The sequence below is a fragment of the Pleurodeles waltl genome, chromosome 2_1 (assembly GCF_031143425.1).
Source record: "Pleurodeles waltl isolate 20211129_DDA chromosome 2_1, aPleWal1.hap1.20221129, whole genome shotgun sequence".
NCBI classification, from domain to species: Eukaryota; Metazoa; Chordata; class Amphibia; order Caudata; family Salamandridae; genus Pleurodeles; species Pleurodeles waltl.
The window spans coordinates 839,079,683-839,100,221 of record NC_090438.1 but is presented as its reverse complement, the minus strand read 5'-3'; the positions used below and the strand labels follow the sequence as shown (position 1 = coordinate 839,100,221).

At 43.1% G+C, this 20,539-nt stretch overlaps 1 protein-coding gene across 5 annotated transcripts in view; it reads left to right on the top strand.

The window, feature by feature from the left end:
* Positions 1 to 20,023, top strand: part of JARID2 (jumonji and AT-rich interaction domain containing 2) — a 589,480-nt gene extending 569,457 nt beyond the window's left edge. For all 5 annotated transcript variants that reach the window (XM_069218785.1, XM_069218783.1, XM_069218788.1 and 2 more), the window contains exons 17-18: positions 5,424 to 5,531; positions 18,063 to 20,023. In XM_069218785.1, coding sequence (XP_069074886.1) covers positions 5,424 to 5,531; positions 18,063 to 18,224 — 270 coding nt within the window. In that variant the 3' untranslated portion in view covers positions 18,225 to 20,023. The remainder of the gene's footprint in view (positions 1 to 5,423; positions 5,532 to 18,062) is intronic.
* The last annotated feature ends 516 nt before the right edge of the window (positions 20,024 to 20,539 follow it).

Genomic DNA, 20,539 nt, shown 5'->3' with positions numbered 1-20,539 from the left:
AGACAAATGGAAATGGGCCATCTACACAAACGTAATGTTTGTAGCAGTACACCTGCCCAGAGTAAAAAGGAAAAAAAAGAAAAAGAAGTCCGACTGATCAAGCACACAGAAAAATTCCTCACATGAGAGGGAGGTAAGACAAGGAATATTAAACAAAATAACTGCCCTTAGACCTCTTCACAACTCAGGAGAATGCCAACTGTAAGGAAACAGGCAGTTCGTTGAATGACCTGCGCAAGTAATAGGCCCACATTCACCTCTTCACTGGGAATCAAACACCCCATTGTATCATTTGCCTTTCTCGGGTTAGCAAAGCAGTCCAAGGTATTGTTAGGGTAGGTGCTGTGGGATACCCCCACCCCCATTTACAAATATACATAAGGCTGGTGAAAATAACTTTGGTAACATTACATTTCAGCCCTAAAAGATCATGACCACAAACATCACAGTACCCTCCGTCCCTCCCCCAGACCCCCCACCCAATGTACAATACACCACATAACCCACATCCAAACGTCTTTGTTGCAGTGTTTATTTCTTATGGTAGGGATGCCCATTCCCACCTGGGCGCACCCTCATGCCTTCTTTAGCAAGGAGCCAGCCCTAACTGCACAGGCCAGCAGTCTCCTTTGGCACAGGAGCATTCTTCTCCCCTGCTCACTCCATGTATGCAAGGTGTTACTTTTTGAACGTGACTGTCCCTCTCCAGACAGATACTGGCACAGGAAGCAAGCGTAAGGCCACTGCAGTTGGGCCCCTTTCCAATCTTACTAGGTGGACATGATGATGCTTCTCCATTGACTTGCTACTGGAAGGGTAGGGGGTTGGGGGGAGTTGGAGTGTTGTCAATGCTACCCTGGGTTTTCTTGATGGTGGAGGTGGGATCCCGGGCCCTCATATTTAAAAGCTGTCCCAGAGGTTGTGATCCTCGGTTACCAGAGCTTTGGTGAGGGCCCCTAAGCATGTCCACTGCCAGACCCAGGATTTACAATTAAAATATGCTTCTCCCATTAAACCCCAGGCCCTGTCCCACCCCAGGGGTTTCTTGACCATTCGAGCAGCAAAGCTCAACATAATCCGGATCGTCACCTGCGGTCCAGGGTCAAATCCTTCTCCTTTCGGTATCTGGATCCCTGTTGGGCCATTTTGCATGATCCTGTGCCCATATTGTTCATGATGGCGAGCCCTAGCCACCTGAAGCCTTTTCCTCAGGCCTTCTGGCCTATAAGGTGGCACACTTTGGTTCCACTAGCCCCCTGCGCCAGCCGTCCTCCTTTTCCTTTTTTCTGGTGCGTCTCTACTCTAGTGTGGGCGCAGAAGTCCAGTTCTTTCCCCCTGCTGGTCCTTAAGCGGTCTAAGGGGACCAGCTTGCATGGTCCTGTAGAGAGACCCACTGGTCCAGGGGGTTAACTGTAGTCCGAGTCCTTGGCCCAAAAGGGCATCGGGGGGGTTCCCTCCTTCTAGTTGTCTGTGGTTGCCAGTATCGAGCCCCAACAAAAAGCACTCTCTCTCTCCCTTGTCGAAGACCTATGTGGGGGATGGAAAATTCTAGAAGCCAGGCACCCCTGCCTATACCTGGGGTGCCACATCACCTTTCCACCCCGTCCCAACCGTCCTGCACAGCATGATGGGACAATTTAAGATGGTTTCATCCAGGAGTCACGGATCACATCTCCTCTGGGGACCTCACCTCTGCTCCTCGCTGACATCACTTGCAGAGCCTTTCTAACTAAAACCTCAAAGATGAGCCTGCCCTGTGTTGGGTCCAGAGATACAGGCTCCCTCTTTTATTCAGTGGGCCCAAGCTCTCCCAACCTGGTTCAGTGTTATGACTACTTAACGACTGTGGATTTTCTTCCACATACCTTCCTCCTCTGGAGCTCTGTTAATTGTTCTCTTTGTGTGGGTAGGCCATGTTTCCTTCTGCTTCAGAACAATGTAATTAAATTGGCCCAGCAGATTGACAAAGGGTCTGGGCTCTACTTCTGAGTTGAGTCACAGAAATATGACAATTCTGGATGGCCCATAAAATGCACACTCTAAAGAGTTCCCCCTATGCATATATCAGTGTCACAACAGGCAGAACAATAAATCACACTGACTTTCCCTTTGAGTATCCACTAACCCTGTAGAGTTCTTTGCAAGGCTATCTGTGCACAGTTACCAGGCTGCAGATTACTTTAGTCTCTCACACACAGCCCTCACACATGTGCGCACCTGATTTCTTCCCAATGGGACAGACAAACCTGGTTCTCTGACCTGGTGGATTTGGTGCAAAGCGTAGTTATTAGACTACCAGTGTATCGGGATCTATTACATGTACAGAAGAGCCAGGTTCTTTACCCAAACCAGCCACTCTCAGCTTAGCTCCATGACTCCCTGAGGACATAGTTTGGCAACCTGTGTTTACCTCTAATAAATATGGAGGTCATCAAAGAGGCAAGAAGGCCTACCACAAGGAAGTGCTAAACCACTGAATGGAACATGTACATGCACTCGTTTGAGAGCATTTGAGGAAGGCAGCCATAATCAAATACCTCACTTACCTGCTGGATGAAGGACTCTCCTATGCCTCAGTTATAGTACACCTGTCACCCACAGCAGTTTGCACGTGGAGCTTCATAGGACACAGTTACTTCCAAACACCAGTCTTACAGAGATTCCTAGAAGGAGCATAAAGATTAGTACCCCTAAGATGAGCTGTTCCAGCAGCGTGGAACCTGAACCTAGTGCCAAGTCAGCCTATCAGACCACCCTTTGAGCCCATGCACACTACAGCTCCCAAGTACTTAAAACGGTTTTCCTAATTACAGTCACATCTTTACAAACGGTGAGTGAACTTCCCCTGTCACAACTCGACAGAGCTTACAGACACCGGGTGTTAATGAGATAAAACCCCAGTTCTAGCAAAAGATGATCTCACATCTTCATGTAAATCATGCTATATAGCTACTGGTTTATTCCAAAAGCCAGACTTTCGACATGAACAGGCCTTTCATATATATTTCAGACAGCGAAAATGGCAATGGCAGAAAAACCAGGAGGCCACTCTACAACGAAAAATGAACTATCTCTCATTAATTTCTAATGTATCCATAAACATCTTTGTGGTGGGCACTGTCTTCAGTGCACGCCATTAAGTATTACTGTGTGGATATCCAAGCCAACAAGGAGGCACGGGTGGGTCAAAAGGCACTCAGACACCTGTCAGCAAATGCAAACTTTCCCACTCAACATCTCAGCAGTAGGTGCAGTGGAGGAATACAGCTACTGAATCGATGTATTTTACATAAATCTAGAAAATACTCAGCAAAACTAAATAATTACTTAGCCTTAAAAGAGTTTTGCAACTTGAAGAATTTTCTGGATTCACATGGGACCTTCCTGCCTCCCTGGAAAAGAACATGTAGTTGTGGCTTCCTACTCTGTGTGATGATGTACCTTCCCTCTGTTGTAAATTCAAGTGGGAAAGAAAAGAATCTGAAGATGGCCTCCGTGAAGCGTGACTTCTGGGGCGTACATCTGATGTCATTCGAAGAGGGACATGGCACCAAATGATCAACAATGCCTACCAAGCACGAAAAAAAACTTAGGAGAATTCTGGACCCAACCCTTGGGTGGTGGAATAATGCACAGCATGTGAATCCTGAAAATTCAAGCTGCAATACTGCTCCTACTGGTAAGTAAATTTGGGGACGAGATGTGGTCTAATGATCTGAGATGCTGACTTTGGAACTGGGGGATCAGATTTGAGTCCCAGTGTTAGTTCAAAATTCTGTTATTCTGGACACATCACTTAATCTAAGTGCCAAAATAAAATCTGTAGAGCACTCTGATGTCTTTGGGCCACGTTTGCTCTATATATAAAAGTAACCATTTTATTACCTTTAGGAGGGTGGGATTAAAGCCCTGGCTGCTCGTCTTCTCAACCCATGGAGACTCAAATGCTTGTTTATCCAATTGAAGCACAGTAGTACGGGTGGCAGAAGTACACAAATGGTAAAAGTCCAGATACTGTCCATTAACCTCTCGTTGCTGTAGGACCCTTCGAAAAGGCATGCCAGGCTTCTTCGTAGAGATAGCAGGCTGCAGCTTTGAGCCCTATGGTTTTATGATATTAACAAAGTGCAGTAGTCGAAGTCAGAATGTAAACGCTTAAAAAAGGTTTCTGGAGAACTATGGTGTTTTTTTCATTTTTTCATTTGCTAGTTATTAGCCTCACTAAATTGTAGGCTGCTGTTATAAAATATTGCCCATGTAACAGTTCATATTAACAGTCATTTTATAGTCTGGCTTAACAAAGAAACTGTTGCTAGTCTATTTTGTGAGAATCGCCAGAAGAGGGGCTTTGGCTTCACCCACACGTTGGAAGCCAGAGGTACATATTCTGATTGGCCAGACGTGTCCTTCCACACGGGGGGGGGGGGGGGGGGGGGGAATGGGGAGAGAGGACACACCATTGTAATGTTATTAAAGTGTTCTGGGTAACTAATCAATGCTGTTTTTCCTGGTAGTATCACATATGGGAGGAGGGCAGTCATTAACCTACATCGATCTGGTCTGGCTTGACAGTGCCACTATCGCTGTACCTTTATAGCCCTCACCGGTATTATTCTACATTTCTTTGCTTCCACACAAATTCAATGTCCATGCTGTTTGCTTGTAATATTTCACAATGGCATACAACATTCCTTTGACGCCTTATCTGTTGGCAGTGTCAATGCTTGTTATCATCACTGGGACAAACACACAACTTTGATATATTTTTTTTTTGTCATGGAGGTAGAGCTGTGATCTGCTTTTACCACCGCGTGCCATGAAATACAACTGCCTTAACAGATTTGATGAAGCTTCCTCTTATCTTGTTGTGTACTTTTTGCAGCTCTTCTATTGCAGGGGCAAGCACGTTCATGTCATCTACGGCAGATCAGAAGAAATGTACCCAGTCATCATATACCTACATATCGATTATAGATTCAGACTCGCCGCTTTTGTCTGGGGTCCAGTCTTTGGTGGCCTACTGTCTTGGAAAGGAAAGCCTCACCTGAGCCACAGCAGTTTTCTGTGGTATGGCACAGGAGCTTGCAGATATCCAAGTGGTCTGGTTATAGACCCTCCCATGAATAAGACGGGCATTTTCTTTTTTTTTTAATGTTTTTTTAGACTATTATGTATTGAGCCACTAGATGGCAGAATAGTGCAGGAATATGAATTTATGAACTGTACATTTAATTATTTCCGAAGTAGACCCAAGCATACACCTTACGATTTGAGGGCAGAGAGGCTAAATAGTTATGAAATACTGTAGCTAGACTGATGCCCTTTAGAATTAGGAAGGAAAAATATGATTTGTGAGATCTTCTGGTTCTACATATTCGCGAACAGTTGCAAGCATTGTTAATGATGTCCCTCTGACTTCGCAGGTAGTGCAGGAGAACGAGAATGTGGTATTTTGCCTCGAGTGTGCACTGCGGCACGTGGAGAAGCAGAAGTCTTGCAGGGGCCTGAAGTTGATGTACCGCTACGACGAGGTCAGTGCAGCTTTTTTACGTTTAATTATAAGGCCGTGTTGTTTCTGTGATGACAAAATGCTGTACTAAAAAGGCGCAATGACTGAATAATGTATGTTGCACTTTTTAAGTCTGGCCTGGCGGCAGACAAAATACAAAAAAGCATAAGTTAAAAAAATATATATACATTTGTGAGTACATAAACCTTGGATGAGCGCTCGTCAGTTATTAGTCTGTTTGTCATTCACGTGTTGCTTCTACCGACTACTTACTACAGCACTGGTCCTCCTGCAACTTGAGTGATAATCCCTCCAGCCTTGCGAGTCTCAGCATTGTGCCTGAAGACCAAGGCTGTAGCACACACTTTACTGTGCCACTGATGTTTTACTTCATTCTTTCTTTTTATTTTATAAATCCTCCCGGTGTATAAAGTGTCCTCCTCTTACAGTAATTTAAATCTAATACTACGAATTCGTTGCACCAGTACAAGTATCATATCTACCAGTGCATTGACCCTAAGGGTTGCTACACCTGTTGTATCCCTCCGTGTGTAGAAGAACCCCGTACTGTTCCTGCAAAATGTATGCAATTGTTTTTGTTGCAAGCCTTTGGCTCCTTGCATAGGTGCCCGCGTGTTTTCTTTTTTTGCATTTTTATTTATTTGGCTTATGCTTTCTTTGTAAAATGTGTTTTTATTGGCTTTTCACTGTTAAGGAAAATAACACGTTTTACAATTTGCATGATAATCATGTTGCAAAATCAGTACGTAGTGTTACTAGGACAGTTCCAGTCTTTTTACAGAAAACATTTAACACACAACATAACCTAAACTAGTTCATTTGGAAAACCTAGTGACTCATGTCGGTACCCCCCTGCAAAGTACTTAAAGCATTCCCCTCACCCCCCAAAGACTATCAGTAGCTCTCAGGCCAGGGTACTGTGCTCCCCTCCTCACGGGGGCCTTTGTTACGCCCCCGTTTCATGTTTTTATTGTCCCTACCAATACTCCCATCAAAGACGTCTCATAACCAGTACAGCGAAATCATGTCCCCAGGGATTATCACCATATGCTAATATATTATTCCTCTTGGTGTTGAACTATCATCGTTCGACCACCTTTTTGTCTTCACACATTTCCCTCTCTTACTACAAGCTTCTGACCTAGTGTCCGGGGTCTCCATCAATAATCTGATCATTTCCTCCCACACCATTAAAACGTCTGTCAGTTTTTTGTCCTAGCTGATTTGTTTATTTTGGGTTTCTTTTGTAATACCAATCTTTGCTTGCCTTTAGCCCAATATTTGCTTGTCCATAGTCTAAAACTCATCCAGTGTATGGCTATCCGCCTTTTGGCGAACACATTACCTAGACGCATAGATGTTCTGGCCCAATCCCCAAAGACTCCTGCGATTGTGTAGAAGTCAACAATCCGTTATCTGCATAGAGATCTGTCCGTGTCAGACAGCCTCCTATTTTTCATTTGTCCGCTGTCATACCTTGAGCAATCTGAGCACATGGTGTATGCTTCTTATATACATATCAGGCACAAATGGGGGACCCATACAAATGTTTTTAATCGCCCTGTCCCACACTCAACAGACATGTTTTATATGAACTAGCATAGGAGCTTGGACCCTTCTACCCCTCTTTCGGCTACTGGAACATCCCTATGTGTTCATTCCAGCAGTCTTTTCTCCCAATTTTTGCTCTCATCTAACCAGTGCACCATGTGCTGTATGTGCCGCCATGTAGTATATAGCTCCATATCCACGATATCAAACTCCCCTCTGCCCCATTCCTTTTTTTATGTTGTTTTATTCTGCTTGTATTTCCTGCCTAAATTAGTTCCCCTGATAATTGATCCAATTTTAATATCTTTTTGGGACTTCGTACGTTGCACCTTATAAAGTGTAAAGACATCGCCGCAGAAATACCATTTTGGCCAGGGCCACATTACCCATCACATACCACTAATAACTGCAATGTGTTCCAGAACTTGTTGAAGGCCAGGATCCCTTCCATTACTTTTCCCAGACTTTCAATATCCTCATGTGACTCGTATGCCGACATATGGCCCACGTCCGTTCTACATGTGATATCATCCAGTCAACTATGCCTCAAAGGAACTCCATCAGGAACAATTTAGCTCTATTTCTATGTATATGGAGCTCTGTTATTTCCCAAATTCATGTACTGCATGTAGTACTTTTGGAGCAGATTAGTTTGGTTGTCAAATATAAATTAGAGCATTGCCCTCATATAATGACACAGTTACTCTCAAATCCACTGGTGCTGTAGGTCTCTTAGTCTACATGCCAGCAGCTGCTCGGTAGCCAATTACAAATAATAAAGGGGACAGAGGGGCACCGTTGACTAGTCCCTCATTCCAGTTCAATAACTTTATTCAGTCATATAAATATGAACCACAAAAGTAAAACAGTCATATGCAACAAAACAATAGTGATAAAACACACAAAAACAACACAATTTCGTATTGTGATCTTAGAAAAAAGAGATGCGAATAAAAGATGAGGGTAAAAAGACACCAATCGCAGAATGCGTCCACTACAGTGGCATTGATTCAGGGGCCTACCTGTAGATTTCTACGACGATAAGACAAGTCACAGAGAAATGAGCATAAACACATTTCATCATAAGATTAAAATTGCAATCGATACTGTACAGCACAGGAATAATAAAAAATCTTTGTGTAGCAAGAATAAAACAGACACAAGCAGAAAGAGCTAACCATCTTCATGAAAATTTACCAAAGCTGATTCCTTGCCTTAATCGCCAGCCTCAGGACAATATAAATAGTAAGCACAATTTCCTCTGATGCCAGGGATTGCAAAAAGTGAAGTGCTTCTATGTAATGCCACAGAGAGTACTTAACAGAGGTTTTAGAGCACAAGACCTGCAATTGCAGTAGAAGGTGCAAAAAAACAACATATAAAGTGCTCTGTGCTGTTTTCTGATCACATGGACAAGGTGAAAGATCGTGTGACCCGTTGTTAACCGTGGGATGGCGACTAGTCTATGAAAAAGGCTGAGTCAAAACCGGAGAATGATGAAATGCTGATAGTGCTGTGCATCGTATGTCAATATTCCTGAGTGGCTTAAGCAGCATTGATCAAGCAGCAGAGAAGGACTCAGTTTGTTTGACCACCTCTTATCCTCCCATTGAGTATAGCACATGGCCCTGTTTTTTTTTTTTTTTTTTTTTTTTTTTAAATCCACCAATGAGTTTGAGATGACTCTTCAAACAAGTCCCGCCTGCCTAGGGCCACACCCATATCCCTAATGCCCCTCAGTCAGGGAATCTCTAAGCCCTGGGACAGAGACGAACAGTTCTCATTTCTCATTCTGTTTAAAAATAGGGCCTCATTAACCCAAATCCTATGCCACAGCATTATTGGGTGTGTCCTTAATAAAATATCTTCAAGATAAAAAAGCCCTAGCTCTCTCTGACAAAGGTGGCAGTAGACGGTGGGAGAGCGAATAAGCAGCAAGTACATTTATTTTCTGTAACCTGTAAGGACTGTGCCGCCTGTATACCCCAAAACCTCCTGCCCCATAACTTGCAGTACTGAAGCATTTTGCACAATAAATGGCCAGGATGTGAGCAAACACTCTTGTTTCCAGTTTGGCAGCAAAGGAAACAAGCATTTACAATGCAACGGGTCTCGCATTCTGTCAAGTTAGAGGTATTGGCGTTGTAAACTCCTAACCGGACTTCTCTTGCCACATTAATTGGGGGGGGGGGGGAGCAAGCGCGCTTGCGCTGTGTAAAATCCAGCACGATCGTGCTGCAAAATAGAGGAAAAAGTCCAGAAACCATACGGAAAACACAGAGCCTCATATGTTTCCAGTAGTTGGTTGGTGCGCTTGAGGAGGGCTAAACACCGGAAAAGGCATGGCGTATGCATACCTTTCAATAATGAAAGCAAGTGGATTTTAATAGGCAAGCCCAAGAACCAATGACAGTGGCTGACGTAACATGGGCGTGGTTAGAAGCCCAAAGAGAGATTACAGCAGGATCGGAGCGCTTTGCGCTCAACCGTAAAAAAGGGCATTAATACTCCTTGCTAGTTGGTTGTTCCCAACTTCTAACTGTGGAAGCCAGGAGCCTCTCTTTCAGTCTCACTCTATGCAAACAGGTTTTTTGGCCCCTGCAACTTTCACTGTGTTTGGAGTGGGCTGTTTAAGAAAATCGGTCCCTGGGTGTCCCTACTAAAGTAATGTTGTTCCTCTGACAATGCCCTCTTTAATACCAGGGAAACTGGAAGCACATACCCTGTCGTATTACTGTGTGGTGAAGGTAAGCTTCCAACAGATATCTGTGAGGCACTAGCCTCTACAAGATAAGGCTGCACAAGGTCTAAGTGTCTAAAATATGGAGTCTTTTTCTTTTTATTCATGGTCACATCCTTAGCTGACAAAATAGGTTCTGGGAATTTGTGAAATGAGCTTTCACTCATTTTAGCATAGGGGAAAAATTCTGACTCAGGGCAGAAGTTTCACTATAGGAAGGTGTAGTGCCTGATGCAAAATTGATACTGCATCCAGATTCTTTATCAGGAGGTAGTCATGTACTTGATTGTTCGCCACCATGGTCTTCAATGTTTGAGTACTTCCTGAGGTTAGAGTCAAGTGTAAGAGCAGCCTGTGCAAATAGACATACCTCTCAACATGTTGTCATAGCAATAGGTGTGACAGTAATCTGATTCAAAAGTGACAAGGTGGAGAGACCAGTAAATAACAGGATTGTGCAGCTGGAGCCAAGGAATTCCTGATATGGTGCCAAAGGTAGGTATATCAATGAGATCAGAAGTCAAGGTCTCTGTGTGCCCTTTAATGCATATCAATCACTATGGAGTAGTTTGATATACAATCAACCCGGAAGAGAGCTCAGAGCCATCTGTTCTACCCTATTGTGGCTCACTTTTAATAACCATTGGAACATGCACAGAACTGGCTAAATTTAAATCCATGAGATTCCCTGTGGCCTCCGAATCACTCAGCATAGATCATTCGAATTTCTGTTGAAGAGAAACGATCAGAGCTACTGGTGTCATTAGGGGTTGTGGAATGTTAAGTGAGGTAAGTCATAAAAGGGTGGTCGGGATCAAGTCTGACTGACAAATCGCTGTCAGCTGGGCACTCAAGTCTTTTAAGTACTATTTCTGAGGTCAAGGCACTAACCCTCCGAATTTTCTTTCTACATTTCAATCTCTTATGTTCAAACCTGACAACTGATTCAATGAACTGGATACAGTCCGAAGGTGGGGTTGTAAGGTGCACTAAAAAGTCTAAAAAGTCTTTAATTCACTACTCAATTGTCTTGAAACAAAAATCTTTCAATTTTTTTTTTTTTTTTTGTAACAGGCCACTGAAATCCCATAACTAGTTTACAGAAAGCTATAAAGTAGGCAAGGGGGAGCTTACTGTTCTGGTGTTGATTTAGTTACTAGATATTGATGGTCTGAGCTAGGGTATTCGTTTCCAGGAGACAAGGCATCATCTTTTTTAGATTTCCAAGATAATGCAAAGCTGGGCCAGTATGACCAGGAGGTAGATTTCCCCAGATAACTGTCACGGGGACAGGATTAACACTTCTGTTAGTGAATGCATTTACCTGGTTTCTCAGTCCCTCCATTCGCCAAAATAGACTTAAAAATGAGCGCCACTAAGGCCCTGACAAGATCCAAGACTCAAGTTGTCTTGGATGGGGTCTGGGCCAGATCCAAAACATACATCCGATCATCTATGTTGTCCGAGCAGTGGAACGTGTGAAGCTTGGCCTGCTGTCATGCGCTCACCTGGTTTCAGTTGCACGGACAACACTGGAGCTGATGCTGGACCCCACTAACTCCCAGGGAGAAGCTGGACCCATGGACAGTACTCTTAGATTCCAGGCGACTTCCAGGGGGGGGGAGAGAACGGGACAAAATAATAATACTTGCGGTACTGGTTCTGCTCACCACCGATATTACTCTGCTTGGCATGATTGTCATTCCTGGGAGCTTATGGTTATGTGAAGGTGAATGTTTCCAGGATCAGCACTTCTGGTTTTCGTGAAGACAGAATAGGCTGGGGGCAACAAGAAGAGATAGTTACCATCTATACATCAAATCCTCTATACAAGTTACAATACAGTGCTTCAATCATTCACACTTACTGGTTTCTCCATAATCCTAACATTAGAGCAGAAGGTACTCCGACGGAAATCTTCTGGAGCTCTCTTAAAGAACTTGTAATAGTGGATGTAGTCTTAGGTTTACCTACCCAGGGTAAACTCAGAACTTAGTTGGAGTTACAGCCACTCTTAAGGTTGTACTCTGTACATTGGCTAGAATCTGGAACAAGGCTATAATCGAATTATAGTTACTCTTGGCACAAAGGTAGAGTTACTAACACACTCTCAGGGCTGTGCTCGAAACATGGATTGGAGTTAGGGACACTCCCAAGGTATGCTAGAAACAAGGGTACACTTGTTAATCTGTTGGAGTCGGGGGGCACTCCCAAGGTTGTGGTAGAAACAAGGTTACTCCTGGTACATAGGTTGGAGTTGGGGTGGAGGATTGGGGAGACAAGAGTGCAGGAAGATCCGGGCAACTCAAGGGGCCTGAGTGCAGGTATGCTACTTGCACAGAATTGGGATGGGTCTGGGAACGCGTATGAGGCCAAGCTCTGATGCAGGTTCGAGAAGGATATTTATACAGGAAGCGAGGAGTGTTCCATAAAGGCATATGTCCCAAGTGGAATCTTCCAGTGAGCCTGGGGAAAAGCAAGTGTTAGATACAGCTAACATGAGGTTTAACACGAAGCAGCTGCAAACGGTAATTGATGACAAGTACAACAGAACCCACATGTATAATGATACAGTCCAGTGGTTCATAGGGGAAATGTGATAACTGCAGGTGTTAACTAGCCTAAACTTGCATAGCAACAGAACTAAAGGGCCAATAGTTCAGGCCTGCTGGGAGGGGCGGGCCATGTAATTCTCAAGACAGAAATGCGACACAGGGAAAGGAATGACATAAGGCCGGCAAGTGTTACCCACAGAACATAGAGCACAAGATAAAAGCCATGGCAGTGGCATCTTGGTGGAAGAACTTATTGGTCTAAAAGGATCAAACGAAATTGGGCCAAGTTGGATTCCCAATTTTCTCTCTGATGCCAGCCACGTTCCAAACAAAAAAGTAGGATTTAGGAGCATTGCTAATATTGTTGCCAAGATCAGATGTTAACTCGCAACCACTTAAAGTTTGAGTTGGTGCAGTGTTATGCTCGAATTGTTCCGGCCTTAGACTGATTCCCCTGAGGATAAGAAATACCCGGGAATTGCTAACAGGAAGATGTAGAGGAAATGCCATGTTTGGTTCCTTGTACTTGGACTGGAATTATATGCAAGAGTGGGCAGAGTTCAGGTGACACAGGCCACTTTTCACCATGGTTAATGCAGAAGATGGAATTGCACACATGGGTTTAACTTGTTCCTTGCCAAGACTTCATGGACCTGCAGGCAATTGCATGGTGCTCATCCTTGTAGTATCATTCTCGGCCTGATGTACTTGAGAGATTACTTCACTGTGATTTCCCACTGTGTGCATACTTATAGCTACGATAGGTGTGGATAGATGCTTGCAAAAGTCTAGATGGCTCCTCTCACAATTCCACCACCTGTGACATTATCATTGCTGGACCTTGATAACAGTGGACTGGGATAACAAGGTTGGAGCACTTGCAGCAGCAGCTCCATTCCCCATGGGGAAAAAAATTATCCTTGAGCTGCCAGAGAAGGTTAGCTAGGTCCGAGGAGCACTAGGTGGCAATGGCAATGTCTTTCATTCTAGAGTATGGATTTTCCCTGAACTCAATTGACTACAGGTGTGTGGCGGTATGTCTTGTGCTCACCATTGTCCTAAGCAGTTTCGAAATTGTATTCCTGTTTAAGATGTCATGTTTACTTCTAGGGACGTATTGTGGAATAATCTCCAGCTTGTTCATTGGAAAATTAGGTATGCATGTGAACCTTTGTTTTACTGCTTCTACCGCTTCAGTGTTGTGTCCCAAAGTTCTTTTTGGGTCTAATATAATCCTACCAGGAGAAGAGTAGACCATTAACAAATTGGTCCGGTGGTGACTGGAGGTCAGATGAATGGTGCACAGTCAGCATTAGACAGTCGAGGCTAATTTCTAGGTCCTATCATTGCCCTTGGGTAAGTAGGCAGTTCCGTTAATAATTGAGTAGAAGAAGGTATCGGGTCTTCATTCGATAAAAGTCATGTTAAGTCCTGAGATGGCAGTAATATGACTCTTATGATGTGTGGTAGCAGTAGAAGGATTTATGGCTAATAAAATGGGAAGTCTCTGACCACAGACTGGGTCTTCGGGGTCAGGACTTTCCCACCGCTATTGTTGTCTTCCTTTTATTCAGGCTTTAGCACTGAGTACTTTAAAACATTGAGTATGTTTTTATTTTGGAAGAGGACTGTTTGCCAGATGGAAGGAGTGTGACAGAGTTGGCTGCGGGAAACTCCTTGGCGAGAGGGACTGACTGCAAGGGGGCTGCACTAAGGTGCAGGTTGCTACTGACACTCTGCTTGTGTCTTGCTTTGGAGCCTCTTGCATTCCCTGGTAGGTGGCTTCACTGTAGCTATCTGCTAGCCTGCATGCTCTGCCCCAGGAGTGGTAAGGTTACTTTTGCCTTCATGTGGGTTAAGAGGAAATGCTCCTAGAACACCCTCCTTCCCGCTTCTACTGGTAGTACCTGGAGGTGCAGTTTCAGGGATAGTAAATTGCTCATTTGCTAACCCCTCTGAGACCTCGGTGGCAGTGTCGACACCATAACTAATAGGGGAGAACAAGATAAACCTGCAGGCAGTGGATATTCAGAAGTGCCTTTCAATAGAAAAGGCACCAGACTATGCTCCATCTAGACCTGCTGGGCTGAGACGGAGCCAGTCTGCTGGACAGGCCCTGAAATACGATCCAGGGTATCATCCAGCATTTGAGGTATCTTAACGAGAGTCGATCGCACTAGGACAGGGGCAGGAGTGATACACACTAGCTGGATCTGACTGGACTGTTGTAATCAAGATGTTCAAAGCCAACAGTTTTGCATCAATAACCACTATGTGGGCTGCCAAAGCTTCACCTGCATTTCAAGTTTGTCAGAGTTATACGAAAAATATGTGGAAACTGCCTCCAAGTAAAGTAAGGTGCTCCACAAATTGGTACTTGCTTATGCAGGAGTTTCCCTTGGGTCTGACTGCTGAGGAATTTATGTGAGTTGCATTCTTCCCATAGGGGAATTAAATTAGAGTAGCATGAAGAATCGATTTCATAAGTCCTGAGGTTCTTTGTCTACCGGGGTGTGGCTGGTCGTGCCCTTGACCAGAGTTATATTAGTAGGTTTAGCTTGATTGGACTTGTGGGGTGGAGGAAACCAAATGACTGGCAAAATTGCCTGTGGTATGGCTTTGCATTGTTGGACTTGTCACCGGATGTACCCTAAGAAAGTCAATGGCATTCTAAATGGGGCTGGTCATGAAGTTTGATAATTAGCTCCCTTTGATATTTCCCACATTCTCGGTCTCTCCTTATAATAAGAATGAGGAAGAAAGATCAGGTACAGTCTCCAAGAATGATAATTTTGCATCCTGGTGGCCTGTGGCCGATGCATGAACCTGGGTGGAGACAATCAGTGTTGTGTGGTGTTGATTAGGAGGCCCAGGAAGGACGATTCCACGTTTACTGCTCAGGGATGCAAGACAGTTGCCAGAAGAGGTCGAGAGGCTAGCTGGTTTGCAGCCCCATCATTAGTGCTTGGGATGCTTGACTTTAAGTAGACCGTAATCCTAGACCGCTTAGGTGGAGGTGGGATTGACAGAGATAAGGAGGCCAAAGGGGAAGCAGAAGAAGCACTGGTTGTATTAAAGTGTTGCATGCCTAGTCATAAGTGGAGGTGGACATAACTTTTCGACCGGACTTCCTATTTGCCTTTCTGTCATCCTTCTTATTATGATGATGACGTGGCCCCCAAATTCTCTTTGACTGCATTGTGATTAAACAAATTCAAAACCAAACTGAAATTTAAAATTGAAAGCGCCACCCTAAGCTGAGTTACATGCAGCATTATCTCAAATGATGATCTAGAAAGTCCTCGCTGATGAAGCCAAGGATAATGTGGAGCAGCATGCACACAGGTTGCAATCACCCCCAGGTGACCAAGCCGCACTGACCTGACGCCAGCTGCCTCCATGCTGTGTAGGGGACTGGTAGCGTAAGCACTCAACACGTAGGCTCCAAATAGGCAAGAAGCCCACTGAAACCCCATGCCGAAACCCTGGCAAATCAGATCTGCTTGCTTTTGCTGTAACAACAAGCATGAGAAAGGGCAGTGAGTTTTAAGTGCTCTTTCAATTTGATTCCTGTCTCCTCCCCGCCCCTATTTATGGCCCAACCGGAAAAGTTCAAAGAGGGTTAGAGGGCTCAAGCTCACTGCACAGGATTTTAGGCAAGATTAAGTTCTTTTTGTAAGGAACGAAGAAAACTTCCAAATGTCTTTCAATTTTTGCAATTTGCCTTCCTCTGACCTTAAGCCTGCAATTAGGGTTAAATGTATAGTCAGTTTGTGTATGATGCTTTTGAGTTAAGCCCCTCTAACTGGAGGTGGTTTTATGTCCACTGATTACATGTATTTTAAGTCTTGCAAACTGACCAGGGGCTGGAGCTCACCGGGGTACGCCCCCCCAAGCCTAGTTGGGATGTCCCACAGGCCCCCGGGCTCTCACTTACAGGGACTGAGTACACTCATTGAGCCCACCCTCAGTAAGCATCGCCAGGATATACCAAGCAACTGCTGGCCCTGTAGAGGTCCCAAGCTGGTGCCTTATGGCTGTACAGGTGTCTGTGCCTCTGGCAGTCGTACTGTAACTGGGTATGAAGTGCAGACAAGAGATTCCCTATTCACACCGGTAGCACCAGAAGCAGTAGCGGAAGTTTTGGCTGCGGCAAAAGTGGTGGGGGAGGAGGGGACTGGAAGCAGTCTTCTTTCCTCCCACAGCCCCACTCCTCAGTCTGCCTGGACCAGCTCCATTCTCCCCCAGAACTCTGGCCCAATGCAGCTCATGGCTATTCAATCTGGTGCACACATGTCTGACGTCCATGCGTAACAACTCGTGAGTGATCCTTCACATAGCTCAAAAGCACCACGTCAATGCGTTCTGAGAAAATCTGCCCTCTGTGGGCTCTTGCTCTGGATTTGTCTAATAAGTCTATTTTAGGTATCCAAGTCTTGTATATTCCATAACCTCCCACATGTATTCCCATTTGAAAGGATCAAATACTTGTTCTATATATAGGAGGTGCTAGTGCATATCCATTTTGTGGGATATGCTTAAAACAAAAAAGGTAGTGTTTAACCATTGTGCCAACTTTCTACGGCCATAAATGATAGATGAACTCAATAAATGTAATCCTGGAGTCACAGTAGAATTTATTGACATGAACACACTACTTGTTTTCTTTTTGTTTTTTTTACTGCTCAGCGAATCTCTTGTTTGACGGCACATTAGCTTGAGATGTTGCTTAAGATCGCTGGTAACGAAAGAGCTGTGTTCAAAGACTTCTGAAAAACAAAAAAGGCCGCGGACTTCCACTCAAGCCTTTTTCTCTTCGCTAATTAAAAGCTATCCTAGTTATTCCATTAAAACACTATGGGGTAACGTTCACACCCTACAAGAAACACAAGTGAGGCTAACAGTTCTTACAACCTTGTTAAAACATCTTCCACATTTGCTTGCAATCTACTACTTTAAGGGAGGAGAGCTTTTGCTAGCATGTACCTGTAACAATCGGCTAGGATCTTGTGGTGCTGTGAACTGAAATGTGCTCTCCCATCTCCCTGGGCGCAAGCTTATGTTTCTGTGTTTTTTCACCCTGCAAAACACACTTGATCATGATTTCAATTCACCAGTAGACATTCAGTCCTGCTTCTCAACACTCCATATATCTTCTCTAACCACTTGTGAGAGAAGGGGAACAATTTAAGATGGATTTTTGTCGTTGTGGGTTTCAGAGAGGGATGAGTTCCCTCAAAACCTAAACATCTTTGAAGAAAAACAACTTGCAACGTCTTCTCCCAACACTAGATGGAAGGAGAGCGCTAGCATGTGAATCTACAGCACTATAAGCTGCCATCCAATTGTTACAGGTAAGTAATGTTTTCATTATGAGTGTCACTCACTTATCTTGCTTATTGTAGGTAGTGTAATCATTGAACATTTCCTTGTAACTCAAAGTATTAAACTTTAAAACATATTTAATTTGATGAAGGTTTGAATACTGTTTTGGTTTTTAACAAGTTTAAGAGCAATCATGTGGCTAATGTATGGTTTTATTGTATAAAAAAAAAAAAAAATTGCTTTGGTTTTGGCTGTCTTTTCAGTTATGTATTTGTAGCTCTTGGACTATTTTGAACTTTACAAGTTGTGATGTCCTCTATTAATGTTGTGATGTGTTAATGCCATTCTTCTTCCCTGCCAGGAACAAATCATCAGTCTAGTTAATCAGATCTGTGGAAAAGTATCTGGTAAAAATGGCAGCATCGAGAACGGTATTAGCAAGCCAACACCAAAAAGAGGACCACGCAAACGAGCAACACTCGATGTACCATCTTCGAGACTCGCAATGCCCAGTTTATCATGAAGATGCCAACACTCTAGCGTTTTGTTGATTATATAAATATATATATTTTTTTTGTAATTATACCATAGTTTGGAGTACTTGCTGTAGAATACAAGCTGTCTTTGCACTAGCTCTAAGGAAGATTTTTTTTTCTTCTGGTTTTAGAGAAGTAATTTTGTTTTAGCATTAAACTGTTGAACTATTTTTTTTGTACTTGGCTACTGCAGTGAAAATTTTGCAATTGCAGTGCACTCACTGTTTTAAAGAAAAACAAATCAGCTAGTGGGGCGGGTAACACATTATTTGTATGGTCCCTGTGGCTGTGAATCAAAAGCCTTTCTTGATTCTGTGAAGAAGGCATTTAATCCATTTTGAATAGGTTGAAGTTTGATGTGTTTTTGTATTATTTTTCCCAGCCAAGGGAACAGATTTTCTAGCGAGAAAGACAAAACTTGAATGAACCTGCTCCACTTGCCTGTGTTTTATTGTCATGTGCAAGATACGTTTTGTACATTTTTTTTTTTAAAGAATTCGGGATGGAACAAATGCATACAAATATTTTAAAAACTCTGGAAAAAAAATAGAAACCCCAAACCTTATTTTTTGAGGTAATGGCAGCTGAAGATTGGCAAAATGATGAAAAAGTAAATATTGTTCTCTTTTACCAGCACATCACTATGCATCTGTTTAAGGAGGAAAAAAATAAATAAAAAAAAGGACTGCCTGCCTTTGAGGAGTTGTGCGTGCGTGTATGTGTGGGGGGAAAAATCTGTGCCTGATTTCGTTAGGAAATCCATTCTGTTATTTTATTTTGGTGCTGTTGGCTACTTTGTCAAAAAAAAACCTTCAATAGCATCCTTTATAAAAGAGAAAAGGAAAAAGAAAAAAAGTGATGGAACCCTAAATAGGGCTTCTCGTTTATGGACGTGCAATCTAAAACATTCCATATTCATTCCACTGCTGTTTTCACAACTTTACAACACAGTCAGCATTAATCTTTCATCTTTTTGACATTTTTTGTTCCATGATATTACATTTAGAGCCACTAGAAGGTCTGCGTTATTTGTTTTTGAATGTGAAAATGCATTTCTTCTCATCTTGTCTGTTTTTATTTCTGTATGTCTCGCAAACAAAATGAAAAAAACGACAGATCTTTTTGTATATATGCCTGTAAATTGTTTTAAATACTTGAGCCTTTCTTGGGGAATGGGGTGGACAGGGGTCGGTGACAAAAAAAAAGATGAAGAAAAAGCCTTACATTTCAGTTTCTTCATCGGCTGGATTTGATGCTTACAGGGTTTTTCTTGTAACATTTCTATAAGTGCTGCTTACATCACTGAACAATGACGACAAAATAATAAATGGAGTAGCCGTTGCCCTTTTTTATGGTTCTATACATGTGAAGTTGAAGAGAGAAAAAAGGGAAACATTTTCACAAACTGTTCCATGATTACAATTCAACAATGACCTGCTACCCATATTGCACTGAGCTTGCCAGTGGTGACTGTCGGGAAAGTCCTAAAACACAATCTGTTGGTTTTTGGTGCAAAAGACTGAACTGTTTGGAATATTTAACAATAACATAAACAAGTCAAGTGTTTTCCAATGTGGTTGTCCAGTTTATATGGCCTTGCTGTGTACTTTCCCCCCCTTTTGACAGTGAACTTCTGTGACTCTGGCTTACAGTTTGAGATTTAATTTATTAGCACTGCTCTGCTCTCTTTCCTTGTGCGGAAAGACTCCATGTTGTTTATTGCCAGTTTTTGTTTACTTTTCAGGTTTGTACTACAAGGTTTAATAAAAAAAGAAAACTTTTTGAATACTGCTGTCTTCAGTTAATGTGCTTTGGCAGTATATGTTAATAGTTTACTAGTTTCAGGTAACTTAATCTTGCTAAATTGAGCAAACTGAATCCTTCCGGTCCTTGATATGCACGTGTGTGTAAGACTTAGTCGTTTTTGCTACTGCACGAAGTAGCAATTGAAATGTGCGGATTAGTTAGGGTGAGCTAAGCAGACGCGAAATTGAGGGCTGCATCTGCAACCCGATTATATATTTGTTCCCTGAAGCCAGCATCGTTCTGTGAAAGAGTGAAAACGGACTCCTGGAACCAATTTGACGGGATGAGGGCCAAGAGAAAAAAAGAACACTATAGGAATAACCCGACAACCCCTAATTTGTTTCATTTGGTTCTTGAATACAAATCAAAACGTAATCCAATGACAATTGTTAATGGCTACATAAAAAGTTCAATAGCTACATTTACTAAACACTGCAAATCAACAAAAAGTGGAAACAATTCTCTGTCTCTATTCCAGTGCTCAGAAACTGATGGT